Consider the following 24570-nt stretch of genomic DNA (forward strand, 5'->3'; position numbering starts at 1 on the left):
GCCTGTAGTAGTCACAATAGTACAGTCCTGACACGAAAACGGACACGTGCATCAATGGAACAGAACAGAGAGCTCAGAAACAAACCCATGTTTAGGGGCTCCTGGGTGGCTCAGTGGGTTAAGCCTCTGCCTTCAGCTCAGGTCATGATCCCAGGGTCCTGGGATCAAGCCCCACATCGGGCTCTCTGCTCAGCAGGGAGCCTGTTTCTTCCTCTCTCTCCCTGCCTGCCTCTCTGACTAGTTGCAATCTCTGTCTATCAAATAAATAAATAAAATCTTAAAAAAAAAACAACAACCCATGTTTATGTGGTCAGTTAACCTACAACAAGGAGGCAAAATATCCAATGGGAAAAAGACAGTCTCTTCAACAAGCAGTTCTGGGAAGACTGACAGCCACCTGCAGAAGAATGAAACTGGACGGCTTCCTTACACCAGACACAAAAATAAACTCAAATGGATTAAAGACTTGAATGTGAGGCCTGAAACTGTAAAACCCTAGGAGAAAACAGAGACAGTGAGCTCTCTGATGTGGGTCTGAGGGATGTTTTTTGGAGTAGTCCCCTCAGGCAAGGGCAACTAATGCTAAAATAAACAAATGTGATTACATTTGATTAAAGTTTCTGCACGGGGCGCCTAGGTGGCTCAGTGGGTCAAAGCCTCTGCCTTCGGCTCAGGTCATGATCTCAGGGTCCTGGGATCGAGCCCTGCATGGGGCTCTCTGCTCAGCGAGGAGCCTGCTTCCCTCTCTCTTTGCCTGCCTTTCCGCCTACTTGAGATCTCTGTCTGTCAAATAAATAAAATCTCTTAAAAGAATTTAAAAATTAAAAAAAAAGTTTCTGCACAATGAAGGAAGCCAACTACAAAACAAAGGCAACCTACTGAATGGGAGAAGATATTTGCTGATCATGTATCTGTTAAGGTATTAATATAAAAAACAGATAAAGAACTTACATAATTAACTTAATACCCCCCAAAATAACCCGATTAAAAAATGGGCAGAGGGGCACCTGGGTGGCTCAGTGGGTTAAGCCTCTGCCTTCGGCTCGGGTCATGATCTCAGGGTCCTGGGATCGCGCCCCACATCGGGCTCTCTGCTCAGCGGGGAGCCTGCTTCCTCCTCTCTCTCTGCCTGCCTCTCTGCTTACTCGTGATCTCTCTCTGTCAAATAAATAAATCTTTAAAAAAAAAAAATGGGCAGAAAACCTGAATAGATATTCTCCCCAAGACACCCAGATGGCCAACAGACACATGAAAAGATGCTCCACATCACTCGTCATCAGGAAAATGCAAATTGAAACCACAATGAGAGACCATCTCATGCTGGTCAGATTGGCTATCATCAAAAAAACCAAGAGGGGCGTGTGGGTGGCCCAGCTGATCAGTCCCAGCTCAGGTCATGATCTCAGGTTTGTGAGATAGGGCCTCGTGTTGGGCGCCACATTAGATGTGGAACTTAATTAAAATAAATAAATAAAACTTTTTAAAAATTCTAAAAGTAAATAAGTCACAGGGCTGCAATGTTCAGCTAGGGAATACAGTTGATAATACCGTAATAACTTTGTACAGTGACGGATGACTTATAAGATGACTTATTATGGGGATCATGTCATAATGTCTAAAAATATCAAAGCTCTGTGATATATACCTGAAATGAATAGGATGTTCTATCAGTTACACGTCAATAAAAATGAAGGAAAAGGAAGAAAAAAGAACCACACACACACACACCAACCACACACACACACAACAACGCAAAGCTGGACGATCCCTCTGGGGAGGGGACGGCTGGGAGGGGGGTGGCCCAATGCTTTACAGGGGGCAGAGGACACTTACTCCGTGGCCACAAAAAGTGGACATGCCTCCTGATCTCCTGCTCCCGCTGCCCCTTACCCTGAATGACCTCACCACTGCTCCCTTATACCCTACTGCCCGTCAAAGTCTCCTTCCCAGACCTTTGCAGACACCAGATTCTCACAAGCTCTCTCCCAGTCCAGTCATCCCACCTCCTGCCTTCTAACACCAACCCCGGTTTCCACTTACTTCCTACTCCCTCCCCCGAGAATCACGCTCAATGAGGTTACCAGGGGCCCCCTGGTTACTAAGTCAACCACCGTGCCTTTTAGCCCGTTTCTTATTCGATTTTATTTCTGGCCAGATGTGGCACCATCGACCACCGGGGATGGCCGAGGCTACACCGGGCAGACACCCTGAAACCCTTGGGAGATGAAACCATGTTCTTTCCCCCAGCTGGTCCTCAGGGAGAACATGTGAGCAGCACTGCTGAGCTCAGCATGTGGGTACATGTTCCAGAGGCGGGAGCCACAGCGTAGGAACCAATGAGCAAGCACGACCGGGTCCACCAGACCCAGGAAGGAAGCAGGAGCCTCGGGGGAGGCGACCATGTGGGTGGGAAATTACCAGAAGGGAGATGGAGCCAAGGTGGGATGACTAATCAAGATGATACAGCCAAGAGGAGGCTGCCACGTCGACGGGTGCTGGACTCCAGGCCAGGGGAGGTGGAGGGACCCAGCTTCCTGGAGAAGTGATGAGCTGGCCTGTGGCCCAGCAGAAAACAGAGTGGATTCTGAACATCTGAGTGAGCTCAGAGAAGACTTCCCCAGGCCATCAGGAGCCAGAGGCCTTGGACACGGTCCCACGACGCATGGAAAGAAGGCAAAGGAAGAGCTCCCGGGACTTCTGTTCGACGCGGCACCAACAAAACCCTCCCACCTAGAGGACCAGCCCCGGGGTTGCAAGTGTGTGTGTGTGTGTGTGTGTGTGAGTGTGTGTCCGTCCAATGCAGGGAGGGGTGGACTGGGCTAGTGAAATGCCCTGATTAATGAATCTTGGGGAGAAGGGAATTCCATGGCCATGGAACATTTAAATCCTCGCTGATCTGGTCTGTCTTAGCGAAGGAGGCCACTGGCTAATCCACTAACCACAAGTTTGGCCAGAAGACAGGGCCTCCCAGGAGCCAAAAAAACAGTTAGTGTTTGCTGGGAAACGCTGAGTCTGGCTAATGATAAACCCACCTCCCTTGTTTTTTCTCTCTTGGCTGAACATCCGAACTCCAAGTCTTTAGCAACCATTTAATATGTTTTAAGTTTAACATTATCAGCATTAATGTTGCTTTTTATATTTGGAAGGGAGACGCAGCCGTGATCGTATAGTGGTTAGTACTCTGCGTTGTGGAAGGGAGACGCAATGTCCCTGACTTCACCTTACAGTGTGAGAAGAAACCAGCACTTGGCTTGTAGTCCAGTCACCCCGTTCTAGCCCCGGCTCTGCCCTAACTCGCTGGGTGCGCCCAGGTCACCACTCCTCTCTGGGGTGTGGTTTGACCATCGGTAATCTTAAGGGGGGCCTAAAGATCCATGAGTCCCCCTCCAGCCCAACAGTCGATGAAGCCATGGCTGTAGAGGGTGATTTGGGGAGACAGACAAGTAGCAATGTGCACATATTCTTCCAGAAAGGGAGAAGAGATGGGAGGACACACAGAGAAAACACTGGCAAAAGGATGGAGACGGCAGCAGACCGGGCAGGTGATCGTTCCAGTGCCGGACGGGAGAGAAGCAAGGTAGTGGTCAGTGGCTGCTTGGCCGGCCCTGTCCCCCTCTCCCTGCTGCTTTTGGTAACAAAGCTTTGAGAACCACCCCTCCTCCACTCTTCCTCTGTGGACTCCAGGTCTGGTGGATCCAAGCCATTTATCCTCCCTGGCTATAATCTGAATAGGGCATATACTCCAAGCCAGGCCAAGAAGAACCCACTCCTGGGTTCCCTGTTAGAGCTAGCGGAAATCAGGCATGTACCCTCTCTCTCTCTCCCTGCAAAGTAAGGTTGCTAAGTTGGTTGGACATAAGCCTGGTATCTCTTTGCCACCACCTCAACGGAGCCTACCCAAGACGAAGCCTAAAACCAACACCAAGAACACAGAACCGAGACACAGCCCAGGTGGGTCCCAGGTGATGCCCAACACCCAGTTCCGGCAGGGTCCGAGACCCCCTGGATTTCTCAGTTATAGAAATCAATCTTGATGTTTTAGTTCTGTTTTGTTTCTTTTTTTGACTCAAGTCCTTTTGAGTTGTGTTTCTGTCTCTTACCACTGACTAAGTCAGGAGCTAAGCACCCCACTCAGCCAGCACAGCCTAGACTCCCAAATATGTCCCCATGTTATGGCTGAGAGGGACACAGACCAAAGGGTCAAAGCCACTGCTGCTTCTCCCAGGCAGCTGTGCTAGTTCTCACCTGGGCCCTGCTCCTGTACTAGGCCACAATCCCCCCCCACCCCCCCGTGGAACACAAGGGCGCCCCGAAAGAACAGATCCTACAGGGAGCTGGCTGCCTTGTTTTCTGTCCTGGTGGGATGGCACCGCCTCTCCTGGGCTGTGCTCCTTGCAGTGGCGAGTGTCTCGGGGTGGCGTCCACTCAGCCAGAGCACCCCACTCCCTGGCTTTGGGCAGGAGCACAAGTCCCAGTTGTGGCCACTGTAGGATCCCACGCCCTGGGCCTAGTGATTGGTTCAGGAATGGTCACAGGACCCCAGGCAGAGCGCTCTGAAGCCTGCCCCAGGATTTTTTGCTTTGGCCTGGCAGAGAAGACTCTCCCTCATTAGGGGGAGTCTCCCTCATTTGCTGTGAGAATGAGCCCTTGATGTTGCTGGGGGCCAGGGGAAGATCTGGTGAGCAAAAGCGAAGCCAATGTCCTGGCATAAGCAGAAACGTGGGGCTGGGGGCCATGAACCTGACTGGCCCGGGTCCAGACTGACCTGCTCTACCTCGTCTTCCCACGTGTGAGGCCAGAAACAGCCCTCCTTTCCTCCTCCCTTTAAAGCAAGTTTTAAATGGATCTCTGTCACTCGCAGCCAAAAAGTCCTTAAGAATACTCTTTTCTGGGACCCTCAGTCCGTTAAGCATCTGCCTTCGGCTCAGGTCATGATCCTGGGGTCCTGGGATTGAGCCCCGCATCGGGCTCCCTGCTTAGCGGAGAGCCTGCTTCTCCCTCTGCCTCCTGCCTCTCTCTTTCTCTGTGTCTTTTGTGAATAAATAAATAAAACCTTTTTTTTTTTTTTTAAATGAATACTCTTTTCTTCCAAACCAAGGGAAGAACAAACACCTAAGATCTGGGCCCTTTGTCACTACTGCCTACCAAGGAAAGCACTTTGATATCAAGGCACAGAAGCTAATACACGGAGCTTTGGACCTGGGTTCCAATCTTAATCCCAGCAGGCGCCAGCTTTGTAACTCTCTGCAAGTAACAGCCACTCTGAACCTCAGTATCTTCATCTGTGAAAAAGAGGATAATGATAGCATTACCCCCCGGGGGTGGCTGGGAGGGCAAAGCCAGTGCCTGGCAGACGGCTCTGACTCCACAGCCAGGGGCTCTTACTAGGATTTCCTTCTGGTTCTTTTCTACTCTGCTTCACCAAGGTCTTGGAGGGGGACAAAATGGTTTCTGGTGGCCCTGAAGCTGGTGGAAAGCCTGTGTGTAGCTCTTGGCCCTGCCGGGGAGGTTTGGAGGAGGAAGAGCTCGGCCCCGATCCTGGGCTAAAGGGAGAGCTGCTCAGGACCACACAGTTGGGGGAATGGTGGCCTGGCCAGGGAGAGGAGCCCAACCCACAGCCGTGGCTCACAGAGCCAGACCTTCCCAGCAGGCACAGAGGGACGTCCCACGTACAGGCCTCGGAGAACCACCATTTGCTCAGCAAAGAGCAGTGTCCAGGCCCTGGGCGGGGCTTTGTGGGGCTCAGGGTCAGTCGAGGGACACAAGGAGGAGTAAGACCCAGGCCTTGCCCTCCAGTAGCTAAAGGCAAACACGGTTACAACAGCAGTGACGTGCTTCCTGCACGCCCCCTCAGCCTCCGTTCCCCGCGGTGACCTCTCTCCTGTACCGTGGCAGCCTGGTGGCCCCAGGTCACCACGTGGGGATGAGGCAGCCTCCTCTGGTCCTCTATTGCAAGCATCCTGACTACAACCCTTCCCACCCACTGTTGACATGGTAACAGCCCCAAAGCTCCAAAAAAGTCCCTCCCTGCTCAAAAATCTTCAATAGATCCCATTTCCTGGGGACAAAACCCAGGGGCCTCTGCCTGGCTTTTCGGGCGCTTCCAGGTACAGCCCTGCCACACGTGCGGGTTGCGCCCTGGCCCATGCTTACTGGGAGGAAAGTCGCACGGAACCCCAGCTGTACTTGGGACACGCCTGCAGGTTCTCCCCTCAGGCCCGTCCCATGAACTTATTCTTGCCTCTGCACCTCCAGATCTTTCCTGTCCTGCCCATCCTGCAGCTTCACAGCAAAACCGCCTCTGGGGAGCGCCATCCTCACTGTCCCCGGTAGCAGCCATCCCTCCCTACGTGGACTGCCCGGGCACCCTTCCTTGTGCCAACTGCACTTGAACCTGGCTTCCTGGGGAGGTCAAGCTGCAGAGTGTTGTACGTTCGTCTTTTGAAGACTGAGAGGACGCTGGCTGCTGTCTCTCTGTCTGGTGAACACAGGAGGTCAGCCAGTCTCTGCCTCTCACTGCAGCCCTGGGAGGCCCCTACTTGGAAATGCAAATGTGAAGGGAGCCTTGCACTACAGGAATGGTGTTCAGAGACTTTGGAGGGGGCCGCCAGAGGGTTCCCCTTCACATCCCCTCTCCACACAGAGCTGGTCTCCGAGAAACGTGATGGACCAGCTCATCCCAGGGCACACCAGACTCCTGAGAGGACAGGAACCAGGCCCCTTGCGTCTTTCCTCCTAGCACTGACATTATCAGAAAGCCTTGGCGAGAGTGGACACCTCCCTGAGAGCTGCTGGCAGAAGCAGACGCCGTGAAGCCAAGACAGCCTCACCACCAGCCAGTGGCAGGGGAAGCCGATCTGGAGATGTCCAGACTCACCAGCTGACTCAACATCAGCCCAGCAGGGCAGAGCCGAGCCCACGGCTCGGGAGCCTCCGAGGCCCAACACCCTCCACCCTAGCACTGAGCAGTGGGAGGATCTAGAAACAAGGGCCAGAGTAAAAGAAAGCAGAAGCCTCCAAAACCTACACGTGGATCCCACACGGCAGCCCCACACTGACAGTGGTCTGGGGCACACGCGTGCAGGCAGCAGGGGGTCACGTCCGTGGCAACAATGGCAGAGTGTCCCCCCTCCCTGCCCCACCGCTGGCATCGCAAGTGAAGCTTAAGCCTGGAGGGGGCTTCAGGGTCTTTAAATAGCTCGGGGGTCGGGCAGGCAGAGGGGAGCCCCAGCAGAGGTCTTAGGGAAAGAGGCAAGTGGGTGCTCAGGCAGTCAATAGGACAAAGCAGAAATACACGCACATTTCCACGCAGCACAGGGGAGTGGCCACGCCAGCAAACTCAGCACAGGCTGCCCCGCAGGGAGGCAGGGTCGGGGCTCCACCGCACACAACGAGGCCCTGGAGTCTTCCTGCTGGCTCCTCTGTCGTACTGTGCAGGCAGCAAGCTTGCAATAAACAGTGGGGAGGAGGGAATGAGGGAGGGAGGGAGGGGGTGTAGGTCCAGGAGAGTCCAGAGGAGGGTAGCCTAGCCTGCTGCTGGTCATCAGGGCTGGCTTCCTGCACAGGTGGGCTGTGAGGGCCTTGAAGTAGAAGCAGTCCTAGAGGGTCGTTGGCGACTAAGAGTTCTTGGAAAGTGTCCTTCACAGGCCTCGGGTCCCCAGCATGGTGGTGGCTAAGGCAAAAGCAGGTGCCAGCCCTCCTGGCAAAAGCACGTCCCCACCCTACCTTCTTGTCCTACAAAAGCATGTCCCTACTTTGCCTTCTTGTCCTACAAAAGCATGTCCCTACCTTCCCTTCTTGTCCTCAGCCTCGCACAGTTCCAGCATCTGGGGGTTCATTTTTAAGGAAAAGAATACAGACCTATCTAACTTTGCAAATGTTACAAAGTACACTAAAAACATACCCGCAGGGGAACACATTGGAGGGGCCCGACTCGGGCCATGAGGCTCACGCTTCTTGCTGCCCATGACACCGCTCCACCCGCAAGAGGCCTCCCCTCCCCCTGGGCCCCCGGCTTGCCCAGATGCCAACTGGCTGCACACACCAGGCAGCCGTGGCTGAAGGCCTCGTGGGCCAAGAGTTGAGCTGACCTGAAAGGCAAAGGCACCCCTGACCATGGCCTCCCCAAACACGAAGCTGGAGCCGACGTCCGTGTAGCTCAGGAAGATCTGAAAGCAAAACACAAAACAAAGCCAAAGCCTGGAGGGAGGCCAGGAAGCGAGGAGGGAGAAACGGTGGCCTGGAGGCCGGGGCTGGGTGAGCTGGAGGGACCTCGCCGGCCACAGGCCTGTCTGGCAGCCCAGCAGAGGGGGACGGCAGGCCTCCTGGGCCTCACGGCTGCCGGGGTACCTGGCAGTGCGCTTAGGGAAAGCAAAGAAGACCGGGAGCCAGACGTAGGGGAAGGCTCTCCTCGGTGGCGCCTTGTGCACCTGCTTACTCCCCTCTGACCAACGGCACAGCCGCCCTCCTGTCCCCACCCCAGGCTGGTGGCCACCCTTCTGCAGAGCTGATTTTTGGTCCTGAACCTGCATCGTGACTGCAGGGACAAGGCAGTTCTCTTGCCCAGACCTCAGGAGTCCCATCTGTAAAATGACAGTGAGGACCAAGGCAACAGCTCCGTCTCCTCCTCCACGACACGCGGGCAGACACAGTCGGTGCCGGGACACACCGATATCCCCACTCCCTCCAGACAGCACAGAGAAATCTGAGCCGGCAAGGTCGGGGTGAGGAGAGGATTAGCCACGCGCCCCTGATACTTTATACTTAAAAGAGTAGCTCATGAAGGTTACACAATGATGTGAAAGAGCTTCGTGACCCTTAAAGATGGTGAAAATGGTAGATTTCGTGGTATGTGTATTTGCCACTAAAACAATGGAATTTAAAAATAGGACTTCAGCAAACTGCACACACATACACAAAGAAAATCATCTGGAATTTTCTTTTTGCACTTTTAACTATTATAAGTTCCCTATCACACATGACCGCCGAGAGCCACGTGCCTTGTGCCCAGGTTCCCTAAGAAGCTTCCTGTCCTCAGACACCCTTCCACATCAGACCAGCCTCTGCAGGGACAGCTCCGTCCACGCAGGTGGTGCCAGGCCCAAGGGGACTGGCGGCCGCACCGCTCAGACCCCAGCTGCTCACGTGGTCTGGGCCCCGGGGCACACACACGGGCCTGGTCCCAATCCCTCCCTACGGCCTCACCACCCAGTTCCCCCAACAGAGCGGCCTCTCCTCCATCTCCTGGCAGCTCAAGATGTGTTCCAGTGTTCAGGGGGCGCTGGGCCCCGTCTACGCACCTGGATCTGGTCGCCCATCCACCGGAATGCGATAAATCCCGGTTCCGTTCTGATGACGAACAGTCCGAGTGCAAACTGCAGCCCAAGGCCCCAGGACACAGCCCTCCAGGACACCTGCCACCCAACAGAAAGGTCCTGGTGAGCGCAGTCCTTGGGCGGGGTCGGGGGGGAAGGGGGGTCCACAGGGAACAGCAAGGGGTAAGGCCAGAGAGTGTGGTGTTTTGGCTGGTCTGTAGGACGGAGACTGGAGCCAGCCAGAACCCTGGGCCTGTTGCCAATGGTCGCCTCTACCCTAGAGTCAGAGCACGCCACACTCTTAGCAGCCATGGGCCTGGGGCAGTGGTCAGGGGTGGGGCGAGGTCTGAGGATGTCTGCGAGACACGAGCAGGCTCCAGCCTGCCATGGCCCCTGGGCCAGGTCATCACTGGGTGGGCAGAGCTGGAAATGTGGCGTCTGCCCGAACTTCCCCCATCCCTGCTCCACAGGCAGGGCTCCCGGCTGCCCTGACGCCACTCCCTTGATGCCCACACCCCCTGGAGGAGGGCGCCTGCTGCCCCTCAGCATTTAATTATCCTTAGTATTGGTCCCCAAACTCAGGTGTGCATGCAGATCTCTGGGAGGCTTGGCTGGAGGCTGAGGCCACACTGTGAACCCGGGAGGGGTCTGGCTACCAGGGGTGGTTGCAAGGCCCAGGAGGGCAGGGAGAGAAGGGGCTGCAGCCCAGGCCGGGCCTGACAGCTCAGCACTCACTGCGCGGTGATGCTTGGAGCAGGCAAAGAGGAGGCTGATGAACACGCAGATTCCTGCAAAGGACACTAGCTGCTCGGGTCGCTGGGAAGTGTCCAGAATCAGCCACAAGACCAAGCCCAGGCAAGCAGCGAGGGCCAAACCCCTGCAGGGGAGAGGCAGAAAGCTACCACTCTCGGCATCTCCCCACCCCCACACGATAGCACCCAGGGCCTCAGGGAAAGGGTGCTCACGGCTGATGGGAGGAGAGAAAGCTGTGTGACCTCACACAGACCGCCCAGCCTCTCTGGGCCAGTGCCCATGTTGGGGAAATGAAGCCAAAGACCCGCATGTCTGCAGGCTGCTGAGAGGAAGAAAGAGAATGCAGGAACCGAGCTTCACACAGAGCTGAGCACAGGGCTCCATCAAGGGGCAGGAACTCCCACAGCTGCCACGATGCTCAGCCCAGCCTGGCCAGGCTAAGGCAGGGCCTGTGTGGCCCAGGACAAGGCAGTCAGCTCTGTGGGCTCTGCTCTCCCGAGGCAATAATGTCGGTCTCCGCAGGTGAGCGAGTGCCTGAGCGCGAGGCCTGGAAGCAACCTTCACAGCCATGCTTTCCTCCCTGGGCCTGGATGGAGCTGGCTCGTCCAGGAGGGCTGGGCACTGGGAGCTCGAGACCTGCCCCCGACCCAGTCATCAACTCCCTCGGAACCCCTGAGAACGGCTAGTGTTCATGGATCACCTACTGGATATCAGGAACCACGCCAGATGTCGAGAGAGGTATGGTCCTTGCCCATTTTAGAGGTGAAGAAACTGAGGCACAGCGAGTCTGAATGACGTGGCCACAGCCACCCATCTGAACAGTAGCAGACATGAGACTTTAACCCAGGCAACGGGGAAGCAAGTCCGTCCTCTTAACTAGATCCGTGCACAGCTACCAGCTGGTAAGAGGCAGACACAGGACCAGAGCCCACGCGGGCCATGGCCAGAGCTCCCTGCTCGCTTCTGCCTGTTTCCAAGCATCTAACACGCCCGGGCCACATGCACAGCTCTCGCCCCGTCTCTGTGCACTTGCCTTAATATTTCTCCTCATGTTAAGTCACTTTATAAAAACAAGCACAGGGGAACCTGGCTGTCTCAGTCTGTAGAGCAAGCAGCTCTCAGTCTCAGGGTCATGAGTTCAAGCCCCACATTAGGTGTGGAAACTACTTAAAATAAAATAACAAGTGCGTGTTTGGGGCTGGATTTTTGTTGTTGTTGCTGGATTGTTGTCATTTGTTTTTAACAGCTTTGCAGAGGTACATTTGGCATGTGATAAATAGAATACATTGAAAAGTACAATTTAAAAATTTTTTTCAAAGAAGGGCGCCTGGATGGCTCAGTTGGTTGAGCGTCTGACTCTAGATTTCAGCTCAGGTCATACTCTCAAGCGTCCACACTCAGCAGGGAACCTGCTTGAGATTCTCTCTCCTGCCACCCCCTCCCACTTGCACACACACTCTCTCTCTCTTAAAGAGAAAAAAGCATATAATTTGATGAGTTTATGTACGACCTTGAGACCATCAACACAATTAAGAGAGTGAACTTGTCATATCCATCACCCTCAAAAGGTTCTTCACGCTCCTCTAATTCCTGGCCTCTTCCTTCATCCCCAGGCAACAACTGATCTGTTCTCTGTCACTAGATAAACTTGCATTTTCTGGGATTTTATATAAACGGGATCATCCCAAACATATCCCTTTTTAATCTGATTTCTTTTGCTCAGCGTAACTATTTTGAGATTCCTCTACGTTTTTGCAGGTATCAGGGACTCATTCCTTTTTATCGCTGAGCGGTTTTCCACCACAGGGGTGTGTCACAACTGGCTTATCTGTTCCCCAGCTGATGGACGCTGAGGTTGTTTCCACTGCTTGGCTGTGGCCGATAAAGCTGCTATGAACTTTCGGACGTTCCAGGGCAAGTCTTTGCACGGATGCACGCTTTCACTTTTCTTGGGCCAGTACCACTTGGGTAATGCTTGGGTGAGTGAAATGGTGAATGGAACAGTAGATCTAACTTTGTAGGAGTTTGCCGAACTGTTTCCCAAACTGACCGCACAATTTTACAGCCCCCGCCAGCATTATGTAATAAGAGTTCCAGTTTCTCTACATTTTGGTCACTTCCGGTGGTCAGTCTTTCAAATTCTAGTCATTCTAGTAGACACGCAGTAGTATCTCTTTGCGATTTGGACTTTTCTCATAACTAATGATGTTGAACCTCTTTTTACGTGGTGATTTACAACTTACATTTCTTCTTTAATGGAATGTCTGCTCCCAGCTCGAGCCCATTCTTTAATTGGGTGGTTTTTCTTATTACCGAGTTTTGAGAGAGCTTAACACAGTCTGGACACAAGTCCTTTGTCAAATGTGTGGTTTGCAAAACTTTTCTCATAGCCATGCCTCCTCTTTTTATTCTCTTAGCCATGTTTTTTGAACAGAAGTTCTTAATTCTGATGAAACTCCATTTGTCCAATTTTTCATGGATTGTGATTTGGGTTTTGTATCTAAGAAATTTACGTTAACTCAAGGTCACAGAGATTTTCTCCTACATTTTCTTATAGAAGTTGTATAGTTCCAGGTTTTCAATTTACATTTTGTCTCTGTTTTCAGCTAATTTTCCATATACTGTGGGGGTATGAATTATTATTTCATTTCTCGTCTTCTTCCTTTAGACTATAAATATACCATTGTTGAAGCATAATTTGTTGAAACGATTATTTCTCCACTGAACTGCTTTAGCATTCTTGTCAAAAGGCAATTGGCTACATATATGTAGCTCTATTTCTGGACTCTCTATTCGGTGCCATTGATGTATTTGTCTGTTTTAATGCTGATACCATATTGTTTTGATTACCAAAGCTTCACGTTCCAGGCACTGTTCCCTCTAATCCTTTTGGTTGGGACTTTCCTAAGCCTTGGATGCTTTTCTCATATGCATTCACTGATCAGAACTCAGCTATATACTCAGAGAGAACCCTCTGTGAATTTCTGGAGTTTTCTCTCTGTGCCACTGTCTTTTCTCATACTCTGTATCGTGAGCTCCCACCACCTCGGCTTCCCTGGCTTCCCAGCCCTGTTTCCTCAACCCACGAAATCTGCTGGCTCACCTTGGTTCCCTTTTCCTGCACTGTGGCCTGGAAACTCTCAATGCAGTAAGTGGGGGGCAGTCATAGGGCTCATCTCCCTTGTTTCCTGTTTCCCCAGGATCACTGTCTTCTGCGGCCTGATGTCCAATATTTTAAGAGCTATTGTTTCATATATTTGTTCCAGTTCTTTAGTTGTCTCTGTTACTCCATCTTGACTGGACGCCAATACATCAAATACATGTGTTTTTCAAATTGAAACAAAATTCACATACCATACAATTTGCCCATTCAAAGTATACAACGTATGGGGCACCTGGGTGGGTCAGTTGGTTAAGCCTCTGCCTTTGGCTCAGGTCATGATCCCAAGGTCCCGGGATCCAGCCCCGAATCTGGCTCCCTGCTCAGCTGGGAGTCTGCTTCTCCTTCTCCCTCTGCCTGCCACTCACCCTGCTTGTGCTCTCTCCCTGTCTCTTTCTGTCAAATAAATAAATAAAATCTTTAAAAAAAATAAATAAATTATATAATATAATGGCCCTCAGTATACTCCGAGTTGTGTGATCATCACTATAATCAATTTTAGAATATTTTCATCAGCCCAAAGAATAACCTAGCACCTCTAGCCATCACCCCCAATCCTTCCGTCCGTTCCCCCAACCTTAGTCGATCACTAATCTACTCTCTGTCTCTATAGATTTTCTAATCCGGACACTTCATATAAATGGTTCTTTGTGACCAGTTTCTTTCACTTGGCATAATGTTTTCAAGCTTCGTCATTATTACTGCAGGCAGCTTCCCTTTCTGTGGCCAAATAATATTCCATTATATGGATATACATATTGGAATGCATGGCGGACTAGCTGGAGGGCAGACTAGCTGGAGGGTGGACTAGTTGGACAGTTGATGGACGCCTGGTTTGTTTCCACCTTTGGGCTATTATAATGTCGCTATAAACATCTGTGTACAAGTTTTTTTTTTTTATTTGACAGACAGAGATCACAAGTAGGCAGAGAGGCAGGCAGAGAGAGAGAGGAGGAAGCAGGCTCCCTGCTGAGCAGAGAACCCTACGCGGGGCTCGATCCCAGGACCCTGAGATCATGACCTGAGTCAAAGGCAGAGGCTTTAACCCACTGAGCCATCCAGGCGCCCCAAGTGTACAAGTTTTTGAATAGACATTTGTTTTCAATTGTCAGGTATATACCTAGGAGTGGAATTGTTACGTATGGTAACTCCAGTTACGATATAACTCCATGCATAATATTTTGAGGAACTGTTCTCTTTCTTTTTTTTTTTTTTAAAGATTTTTATTTATTTATTTGACAGAGAGAGATCACAAGTAGGCAGAGAGGCAGGCAGAGAGAGAGGAAGGGAAGCAGTCTCCCTGCTGAGCAGAGAGTCCAACGTGGGGCTCGATCCCAGGACTTTGGGATCATGACCTGAGCCAAAGGCAGAGGCTTTAACCCACTGAGCCACCCAGGCGCCCCTCTTTTTTTTTTTTTTTAAAGATTTTATTTTGGCGGGGAGAAAGAGCACACATGCACAGGGGGTAGGGCACAGGGAGAGGGAGGAGCAGACTCTCCGCTGAGTAGAGAGCCTGACATGGGGCTCAATCCCAGGACCCCAGGATCAGGACCTGAGTCAAAGGCAGACACCTAACTGACTAAGCCACTCTGGTGCCCCTGGAACTAATGTTTTCTAAAGCAGCTGCCATTTCCCATTTCTACCAGCAGTGGGTGAGGGGTTCAGGGCTTCCATAACTGGGTCAACACTTGTCACCATCTGTCTTTTTGTTATCATCCCAGTAGATGTGAAGTGGTATCTCATGTAGTTTTGATTTGCATTTTGTTGATAGCTGATGATAAGCACGTTTTCATGTGCTCACTGGCTATTTGTATATCTTTGGAGAAATGTCTATTCAAATCCTTTTTCCATTCTTCAGTTGGGTTGTCTTTTAATTGTTGAGTTATAATTCTAGATATAAGTCTTTTATCAGATACCTAATTTGCAAATATTTTATCCCTTTCTGTGGGTTGTCCTTTTACTCTCCTGATGGCGTCCTTTGAATAAAAAGGCTTTTACTTTTCATAATGTCTAATTAATTTGCATGTATTTTTTTAAAAATTTTTTTAAAGAAGATTTTATTTATTTATTTGATAGAGAGAGAGATCACAAGTAGGCAGAGAGGCAGGCAGAGAGAAAGGGGGAAGCAGGCTCCCCACTGAGCAGAGAGCCCGATGCAGGACTTGATCCCAGGACCCTGAGATCATGACCTGAGCTGAAGGCAGAGGCTCAACCCACTGAGCCACCCAGGCGCCCCTGCATGTATTTTTTAAAGAAAACTTTATATCAACACCTCAAATAGATAACCAGTATCAATGATTTGTCACAATTAAGGTGACTGTAAAAATAAATCCTCTTACACAGTAATAATAGTAATAATAGTAAATATTATTAGTAATATTACTAGTAATAATGGTAAAAATTAAACTATTTAATTTTTTATTACTATTCAAGTGACACCCTTTTGTGTTTTTCCAATTTTTTTTTAGCTGCTCCAGGGATTACAATGTGTGTCTTTAGCATAACACAATCTACTCAAAGCTAATACTGCACTAGTTTAATAAAAGTCCAACTGTAAAAAAAGAATCCATTTATAAATTTATTTTAATTATTATAAATTATAAATTTTTAAAATTCTATTCAATTTATGTAATTCATTAATTTTTAATTTTAATTCATTTAAAATAATGATAAATTATGATTATGAATAATTATTATTATTTATTATACATTTACTTATAAATAAGATGAAAACCATGTGCTCATCCATAGAGGCCAGCTCAAATCATTTTGCTGTGGTACCGCCCTCGTTTAGTCACTGGACATCCTTGTTTTCTTTTTTTTTTTAAGAGGATTTTTTAAAAAAGATTTTATTTATTTATTTGAGAGACAGAGAGTAGGAGAGTGTATGAGAGGGGAGAAGGTCAGAGGGAGAATCAGACTCCCCACGGAGCTGGGAGCCGGATGCGGAACTCGATCCTGGGACTCCGGGATCACGACCAGAGCCGAAGGCGGTCACTTCACCAACTGAGCCACCCAGGCACCCCGGGCACCAGTTTCTTTATCAACAAAATGGAGTTCTGAAATGGACTGGGGGCTTCAGATTTTTTTTTAAGCCACGCAAACCCCCAAAATGGACTGGGGGGCTTCAGATTTTTTTTTAAGCCATGCAAACCTTTTTTCCAGCTAGTTTTTAATTTTTGCTTTTATTTTTTGCAAACCTCAGTTTACAAAACAGATAAAATAGAGCTTCCTGGTTGAAACGGAGATTTGGGGGGGGTCTGATGTTCTCCCCTCCAATCTCTCCCACCCTATGCGGCACCTCCAAGGTTTCCATAGCTCTAAGGAACCCAGTTTGAAAACCAGGGGATCTCAGACTGTTGTCCAGGAACACGGCAGGCTGCAGGAGAATCCCCTGGGGGTTCACTAGAGCTCCCGGGAGGCAAGCAGAGTGGTGCGTGCTCCATTGCCCAGGAACATCCAGGTGGGGCAAGCACTGAGGCCCTCCTCACCCAGGCCGGCGGTGACCCAGAGGCCTCGGCCACGGCCCGCCCGCCCCGCCTGGGGCTGTGAGCTCACTCACCTCTCAAACCAGAGGCCCAGGCGGTCATGTCCCAGAGGCTCCACGCACCTCAGCAGCGGGGGCCCCAGCAGTCTCTTCAGCAGGCCGTGGGCGAGGAAAGTGAGCCCCACACAGGTGAGGATGAACAGGGCCAGGGCCCTCTGGAAATCCAGGAGGCTGGCAATCAGCAGGAAGGCAGCAAACGCTGGGAGCAGCGGGGGAATGAAACAGAGAGGGGTCGATGACAATGACACGGGCCGGCCGCCCCACCCCCCAGGTCCACCTTGTCCCACCCAGAGCACAGAGGATCTCTGAGCCTCAGCTGCCTCATCTGGAGTTGGGGACAGTCATCTCTGCTGTGCTGGAGGGTTGGTCTGGAGTCACTGAGGAAGCCGTGTGGAGGGGCTTTGCACACCATGAACCTGCTGACTGGCTGCGAGGGACGCGGGTATGTAAGGAGGCGGCTCCAAGGGCCTGCTCTGTCCCAGACCACACGAGGTTCCACGGCAAGCGGAGATAGACAAGTCAGGCACTCCAGGGAGGAGTTCACTCGTGTGTGCCAGGATCCTACTCTGAAAATACGGACCATTTTCTTCCTAGAATTTCCTTCTCCCTGCTTGCTCCTCTCCTCTTCGAGTCGCTAAGTCAATCTGTGGTCTGCCTCGAGAAAGGAATGTGGCAGTGGGTAGCAGAGGGAAAAACTTCTCCCCCTGCCTTATGGATTTCAGAAGCCAGGGCCCCTGAAGAATCGAAAGGACTTACAGTTCTTCCATGGGGTAAAAATGTGGAGTGTGAGTAAGTGTAAGTCCTACCCTACTCCCTCTGCCACCAGACTAGTTAAAGGATAGTAGTTGGAGGACAGACTAGCTGGGGGACAGACTAGCCGGAGGACAGACTAGCTGGGGGACAGACTAGCTGGAGGACAGACTAGCTGGGGGACAGACTAGCCGGAGGACAGACTAGCTGGGGGACAGACTAGCCGGATGACAGACTAGCTGGGGACAGACTAGCCAGAGGACAGACTAGTTGGAGGACAGACTAGCTGGGGACAGACTAGCCGGAGGACAGACTAGCTGGGGGACAGACTAGCCAGAGGACAGACTAGTTGGAGGACAGACTAGCTGGGGACAGACTAGCTGGAGGGCAAACTAGTTGGAGGACAGACTAGCCAGAGGACAGACTAGCTGGAGGAGAGACCAGCCAGAGGACAGACTAGATGGAGGGCAGACAAGCCGAGGACAGATTAGCCAGAGGGCAGACTAGACCGAGGGCAGACTAGCTGGAAGAAAGACCAGCTGAGGACAGTGGCTGGAGGATAGACTAGCTGGAAGGCTGACTAGCCTTTGGGCAGACTAGTTGGAGAACAGACTAGCCAGAGGACAGACTAGCTGGAGGGCGGACTAGGCAGAGGGCAAACTAGCCAGAGGGCAGACTAGCTAGAAGGCAGACTAGTTGGACAGATTAGCTGAGCCTGTCAGGACCTGGGGGACCCCTGGAGAAAGGGGTGAAGAGATAGTCCACATTGACAGAAATTAAGTTCCTATCACTCAGCTGGGATGATGAAACTGAAACGGAACAGGAGTCGAGTTCTAAGAAAGCCGGCTCCCTTCCCCTCACCCCGAGGTTTGTGGCCTGAGCCTCTGACCTACACAGGTGTCACAGGGGGGCACGCTGGTGTGGCTCTGCAGGGCAGGGCTGGGACACAGGCCCTGGGAGGTTGAGGGAGGGCAGCTGGGGCAGGAGGGGGCCATGCTCAGCACCTCACAGCCTCTAACACCCGCAGCCAGGTCTGTGCTGATCCCCAGTTAGAGACGCGGCACCTGAGGCCAGCAAAGCAGGGTGACTCACACCTGCAGGAAACTGAGCTTCAATTCCTACCTAGGTCTGTCTGTCTATGAGAGGGTGGGGAGGACTGGCGCACTGTGCGAGAGGGGGCAATGTGGACCAGTCCCCCGGACAGGGCATGGAGAGATGTGTCTTCGGAATTATTTGTGTTCTTCTAGGGTCTGTAAACCCCTCTGGGGACAGGACGCGTCTGCTCTCACTCTGAGCCCGTGTGGTCCAATGATGTCCAGCCCACATTAGCGGTGGGAGCCCAGGGAGGGGCACGCAATGCAAAGACCTCTGGAGACCTGGCCAGAAACAGGGACTTCTTCTGAGACTGGGGACCCCGAGGCCTTCTGTGGGTCAGCAGCCAGGGCTATCTTCACACCCATGGAGAGAGCCCACGTGAGGGGAGGACCCCAACAGCTCAGACATATGGAGACAGAACATAAGCTTCCTTGCTCCGCCACACCTACACCCAGAAAGTATGCAAAGGGCCTCACCAGAAAAGACACGATTCGGTAAAGTTATCGAACAGCAGGAGGAAAGCAAGACCACAAACATGGAGAAAATCGAGAACGGGCATTGTAAAGGATCATTTACTGACTGACAGCTACGACACAGGCGAGAGAGGGTGAAACAGGTCATTTTTATGATCCTCCTCAATCATTTCTTTCCTTTTAAAAAGAATTTTTTTTTTATTCAAGGAGGGGTAGGGCAGAGGGAGAGAGGCTCAAGCAGATGCCCTGCTGAGCAGGGAGGGTCTCGAGCTCTGGACCCTGAGATCAGGGTCGGAGCCTCAATCAAGAGCTGGACGCTTAACCGGCTGACCCACCAGGTGCTCCCGCTTCAATCATTTCTTCAGCAGAAGCCAGTATGAGTCTGAGGGCGGGTGGAAGCAAGCGGGCACAGAGGTCGGGCTCAGATCGTGCCGAAAGAAGACTTCACTGTCTCAGGCATCTCTAGAAGGAAGCTTCGAGGGGCCATGAACCAGCCCATCTCAGCAGACAGCCCTGCTTTCACTTTCAACATGGAGACCCCGGCCCTTGCATGCATGGTCCTCTGCATCCTCTCCCTGCCTGGCCCCCTGTTGGGGTCTCTGCCTGGCCCCCTGTTGGGGTCTCTGCCTCCACACCCACACCCTCTCCGCTTCCTACCTGCAGGACGAGGTGACCTGCCCCTCCATGTGGGCCCCTTGGCCTCCTCCCCTAGGTCTAGGGGGCTGCCCTCCACCTGCCATCTCTCTCCTCGTCCTTCCCCTTCTTTCTATGCCCCCTCCCCCCACCTCAGCTCACAAACACGGTCCAAGTGTCTGTTGTCTCCAACACACACCTTCCCTGACACTGTCACACTATTCCCACCTGTCCTCGTAAAGAATCCCTCCGGAAAGACGTCTGTACTTGCCGTCCCCACTGCGTCACCTCCCATTCGCTCCCATCCAGCCCCGCTCCCTCCGCAGCCCCCGAGTGACCTGCTTGGCACTAAATCCCCCGGCCACTGCCCCGTCCCTGTTCCACAGCCCCACTTTCTGCAGAGGAGCCCTTCACCTCTCCTGACCACCCCTCCCGCCCCCGCCCCCATCCCCACACCCCCCCAGGCTCGCTCTGCCCCCTCCTCTGCCAATGTCTTCTGGGCGGCTGGTCCCCAGACTGCCGTCACTGACCCGCTTCTCAATTCATTCTCCAGGCATCCCTGGGGACCCCCTCCCTTCCTCCAAGTCCTGGCTGTGGTGCCTTCAGCACCCTGCCCCAAACTGGCCATCTCTCCTCCTGCCAAAGCTGCCTACTCCCGTGCTCCCTGGCTGTGGAGGCCCCATCATGCACCCGATTGCCTGAGTAGAACCCCAAGGCGCCCCGGATTCCAGGGCGTCCTTCACCCTGCACATTCGCTGGGCTCCCAGGTTTGCTGCAGAAGTAGTTTCCCGAGGGCCTCCCCGTCCCCTACACTCTGTCTTCCCACCCGTGGACTGCCGCCCTCACCACCTCCTCGGCCTCCCTGCCTCCCTCTCCCAGGCTTCCACAGTGTGGATCCCGCCCCAACGCCTGCCTGTTCAATCTCTCAGTAGCGCTCTCTGGCTCTGGGGTAACATTCAGGTCCCCGAGCAGCCTGCCCGCACCATGCTGGGCTTCACCTCTGCTCTTGGGGTTCCTGCATGGAGTGCTTCCTCACCCCTTGTCGTCGGGCTGCTTCGCCTGGCTGGCTCCTGTTCGGCTGCTGAGGCCTGAATGTCACCGCCTCCTGGAAGTCCTCCCTGATCACTCCCGTCCCTCCTTGGTGTTCCTAGCTGGCTGGCTGCATGGGGAAATATTAGCTGCCCTCTCCCTGTCTGAGCAGAGAGGACCTTGGGGACAAGACCGGATCTGGCTTCCTTCTGCTCTCCCAGCTTCTGGCCCGGAGCCGGCCCTGAGTGGTGGTGAATTACTGGAGAAGTGGGTGCCCTGGGGGTGGGTGCGGGGGCTCGTGGCTGTCTCCCAGGTGCGGCGGGGCCCCAGGCTCACCGGCACAGAGCAGGCCCGTGCAGATCCATCGCCAGAGCGGCGCGTGCTCCCTGCAGAAGCGTCGGGCCCTCAGGGCTGGCGACAGGCTCCTCCTGCGGGGGGACCGGCAGGGTCCGCCAGGGGCCCCAGACCCCTCCTGTCAACACCTCGGGCAGAAGCCACTCAGGCACATGCCCAGCGAGGTGGAGGCGTGGGCCAAGCGGGGCGCCGGCCTCGACGTCACAGGACCCCAGAGCCAGCTGAGGAATGGCCCGGAGCGGCCAGGCCGCCTGCCGGAGAACGCGGCCCTCGGACGCGGGAGGGAAGGGACCCGGATGCTAAGGCGGAACCGGCCGCCGCAGACATGCGCAAACCAGGACGGCGCGCGCTGCCCGCCCCTCCCATGCCCACCTGTCTGCGGAGCCCGGGGTCGGGTGGGGGCTGCCAGCTCCGCATTCTTCCCGGGGACGGGAGACTCACCACCTGAGTCGCAGCCCGGTGCAGCCTGTGAAGGCCACTCCGTGCCCGCAGTGCCCCCCAGCACCCGCCTTCCTGGCCCAGTGCGAATGCCAGCTCTTGGCTGTCACCAGTCACCGGGCCGCCTGTCCATCCCGGGAGGAAAGGCGGGCCCTGGGATGGCCTCTGGGGCCCAACAGGCTGGGCATGGAGGAGGTGCCCACTTCAGCCACCAGCTGCTGTTTTAGGGACGCCCCTCCTGTCCCTGTCCCCACCTCTGGCCTCCTAAGGGAAGCAGCCTTTCCCCTCCACCACCCTCCTCCTCCCGCTCTCCTCAGCTCAGGGTCTGGCGGGTGGGGACCCCTGCGAGCCTGGGCACCCAGAGACCGAGTTCTAGGCTCCAACTTGCTACCTGTGTGACCAGGCCCGGTCTCTCTTCTCTCAGGGCTTCAATTACCCCATAGGAAATGAGGGGGCCAGACCAGTTCAGGGGGTTTCAAACCAAGCCTCGAGGTTCCCAGGATGCCCCAGAGACTAAATGGGGTAGCAGGTAGGTGGAGAGGTTAGAGGTGGGTCAGGCTGGTTCGGGGCTCCCAGCCAGCTTCAGTCAGAGCAGCCCCACAGGATATACTGAGGTCCCTGCAGGGATCTCGTTCCAGCCACTTCAAGGCAGGCTGGGAGCTCCTGGCCGGGGTCACCCCTGCCCACAATGCTCATTGGTTGGTTAAAGCACGTTTGCTCCTTTCTGTGACAAAGGTTCTGGGAGCCCCTCCCTATTGTCAGCAGGCCAGGTTCCTGTCCCCACTCCCCACAGTGACCTCTGCCCCAGGCCAAGGTCCCTCCTGGAGACCACCTACCAGCCTGAGAAGTGCTCCGGGTGGGCATCGGTCCAGCTGTCCCCACCCTCTACAGGGCTTGATACGTCGCCAGGGGTCCGGCCTTCCTCCTAAAGCCATCAGAAAGGGACCAGTGAGAGCAGAGAGAGACCCTGGCTGGTACCTGCGTGCCCATGGGCACCTCAGGAGGGGGCTAGGGTGGGGGGCTTTCACACAGGAAGTCATTAGAGGACAACTTCATTAAATTCTGCAAAGCACACATTGAGTGCCTACTGTGTGCTGGACTCATTGCCAGACACATCCTGCCCTCAGGGAGCCCATAGTCTGCACGCAGGAGGGACCCTAGAAGTTCAGTGGCAGCCGGTTGGGGAAGCCACAGACGGGGCCAACTCATGGCATGGCCCCAGGACGCCATCTGCCCTCCGTTTGTCTGCAGAGTTGTGTTTTGGGGGGCAGAGGGGCTCTTCTTGCAGGGGACAGTGTGAAAGGAACACCCTCGGGCTGCACGTTGTGCTGAAGGGGCAGGGGCATGTGTTGGGAATGGTGTGGGGGGAAGGGTGTCATATTTAGCTCCAGAGTTCTGGGGGGTGGGCCTTTGACTTGGCCATTCCGGAGCGAGGACAAGATGGCCAGCTTCCTAAAGGCTGTGGCCTCAAAAGAGCTCCACCTCCACCCCACCTCTGATCATGGTCTTTCCGTGTTTCTTAGATCACAGCTCCCACGTCCCTTCCAACCAGGACAGGTAGTCCCGGCACACCGCAGGGGCACAACCCGGGGTTAATGAGCGAAATAAAGGGGCTGCTCTGTGTGGAGGAGGCCAACACATTGGGGGCATTCCCTAAGTTTTCAAGCAAAGAGGTAGGGGGGTGAAGGAAGATGGTGAGCAAAGGGCCCTCTCACAAGGGAGCCAAAATAGGGAAGGGGAAGGAGACAGACCAGGCTTTCCAAGAACTCAGCCCCCATGTTCTCCAGACCATTAGCCACAGATGTGAGCGAGATGGACTCTCTTGGTTTTGGTGTCTTGTCTTCCATGTGTCAGACGTTCCAGCTGAAAGACAAAGTCAGGGCCCAAAGCTGAAAGCAGAAGGTGAGGCAGGACCCAGGGAGGGGGCCTGGAGAAGGGCAGAGGATGGGAGAGGGATGGAAATGGGGAGTAGACGCCTGGTGCTGCTTTGATCATCCCAGAGCTCAACCCTCCTTGTGCCTGGGGGGCCACAGAGGAAGGCACCCCTTCCTGCACTCACTTCTGAGCCCATGGGGCCCAAGCCCTTGCAAATTCTGTCAATCTCACGGGGAGGTCAAGGAAGGGATTCTGTAAAAGAGGCTCTAGCTTTCATCACTCCCACAGCAGGTTAAAGCCATTGTCACTAAGGGATAGCTGTACCATATTATACTGTCCCACCCCTGAAAGCTGGAAAAATAATATCCCAGACTCTTCCAGGCCCTGGATCCAACCAGACCTGAAACCAGCCCTACCACTGGACTTTTCAATTCTGAGAGCCAACATAGTCCTTTTTTGCTGAAGTTCATGGGCTTAACTCATCTGAATAAGAGCCTGAGTTAAGACCCCATCTCTCTCCACTAACCCTAACCCTTGGGGAGCACCCTACTCGATCCAAACCCCGGCCTGGTTAGCTCACACGGTGAGGAGCACATACACAAGGGTGCCCATGCGAGCAAGGAGACGTGTGCAAGCACACACACCGGCAGAGCCCAGGAGTACCTAGCTACCAGCGCACACACACAGACGCACAGCCACACAGAGACGCGCAGGACCCCCGTCCTACTCACGTATTTGTGGTGAACGCGTTACTTTCGGGCTTGGACAGGAGCGTGTATTTCCACGGGGACAAGATGACTTTGACCTGCTTGCACTTCGGCCCGTCTTCTCTTTTCAGTGCAGATTCCCGGGCAGAGTCCAGAGCCCAGGAAGTTGGGCCTCCCACCTAGCTCCGTCCGGTGCCCTCTCCAGCCTGGGGCGGTGGCCAGGGCAGGGACCCCAACTGCTCTCAGGGAGAAGGGACACAGAGCCACTGGGTCCCACTCTGGGCCTGGCCTGCTGGGCTCCTGCTTTTGAACTTCATCTGCCTTCCTTCTCTGAGACGCCCTCCTCTCTACTCTCCCCGGGTCCCACACGGGCCCACGTCTTCCAGGAATCCTGTTGTCACGATGCTCATTCCTTCTACGTTCGCCCCCACCCAGCCTGTGG

At 53.6% G+C, this 24570-nt stretch overlaps 1 protein-coding gene across 4 annotated transcripts in view; it reads right to left on the minus strand.

Moving 5' to 3' along the window:
• The window catches only part of SLC28A1 (solute carrier family 28 member 1), a 45746-nt gene extending 21445 nt beyond the window's left edge, over nucleotides 1–24301 (minus strand). For 3 of the 4 annotated variants that reach the window (XM_046009450.1, XM_046009449.1, XM_046009448.1), the window contains exons 1-8: nucleotides 24153–24300; nucleotides 23298–23409; nucleotides 22383–22471; nucleotides 21091–21182; nucleotides 16790–16973; nucleotides 10050–10191; nucleotides 9300–9413; nucleotides 8091–8168 (exon numbers count right to left, since the gene is read on the minus strand). In XM_046009450.1, coding sequence (XP_045865406.1) covers nucleotides 8091–8168; nucleotides 9300–9413; nucleotides 10050–10191; nucleotides 16790–16973; nucleotides 21091–21182; nucleotides 22383–22471; nucleotides 23298–23393 — 795 coding nt within the window. In that variant the 5' untranslated portion in view covers nucleotides 23394–23409; nucleotides 24153–24300. Of the gene's footprint in view, nucleotides 1–8090; nucleotides 8169–9299; nucleotides 9414–10049; nucleotides 10192–16789; nucleotides 16974–21090; nucleotides 21183–22382; nucleotides 22472–23297; nucleotides 23410–24152 lie in introns of all 4 variants that reach the window. The other variant, XM_046009451.1, reaches the window with a different exon arrangement.
• Nucleotides 24302–24570: the final 269 nt, after the last annotated feature.

This window comes from Meles meles, chromosome 6 (assembly GCF_922984935.1).
Source record: "Meles meles chromosome 6, mMelMel3.1 paternal haplotype, whole genome shotgun sequence".
Classification (NCBI taxonomy): domain Eukaryota; kingdom Metazoa; phylum Chordata; class Mammalia; order Carnivora; family Mustelidae; genus Meles; species Meles meles.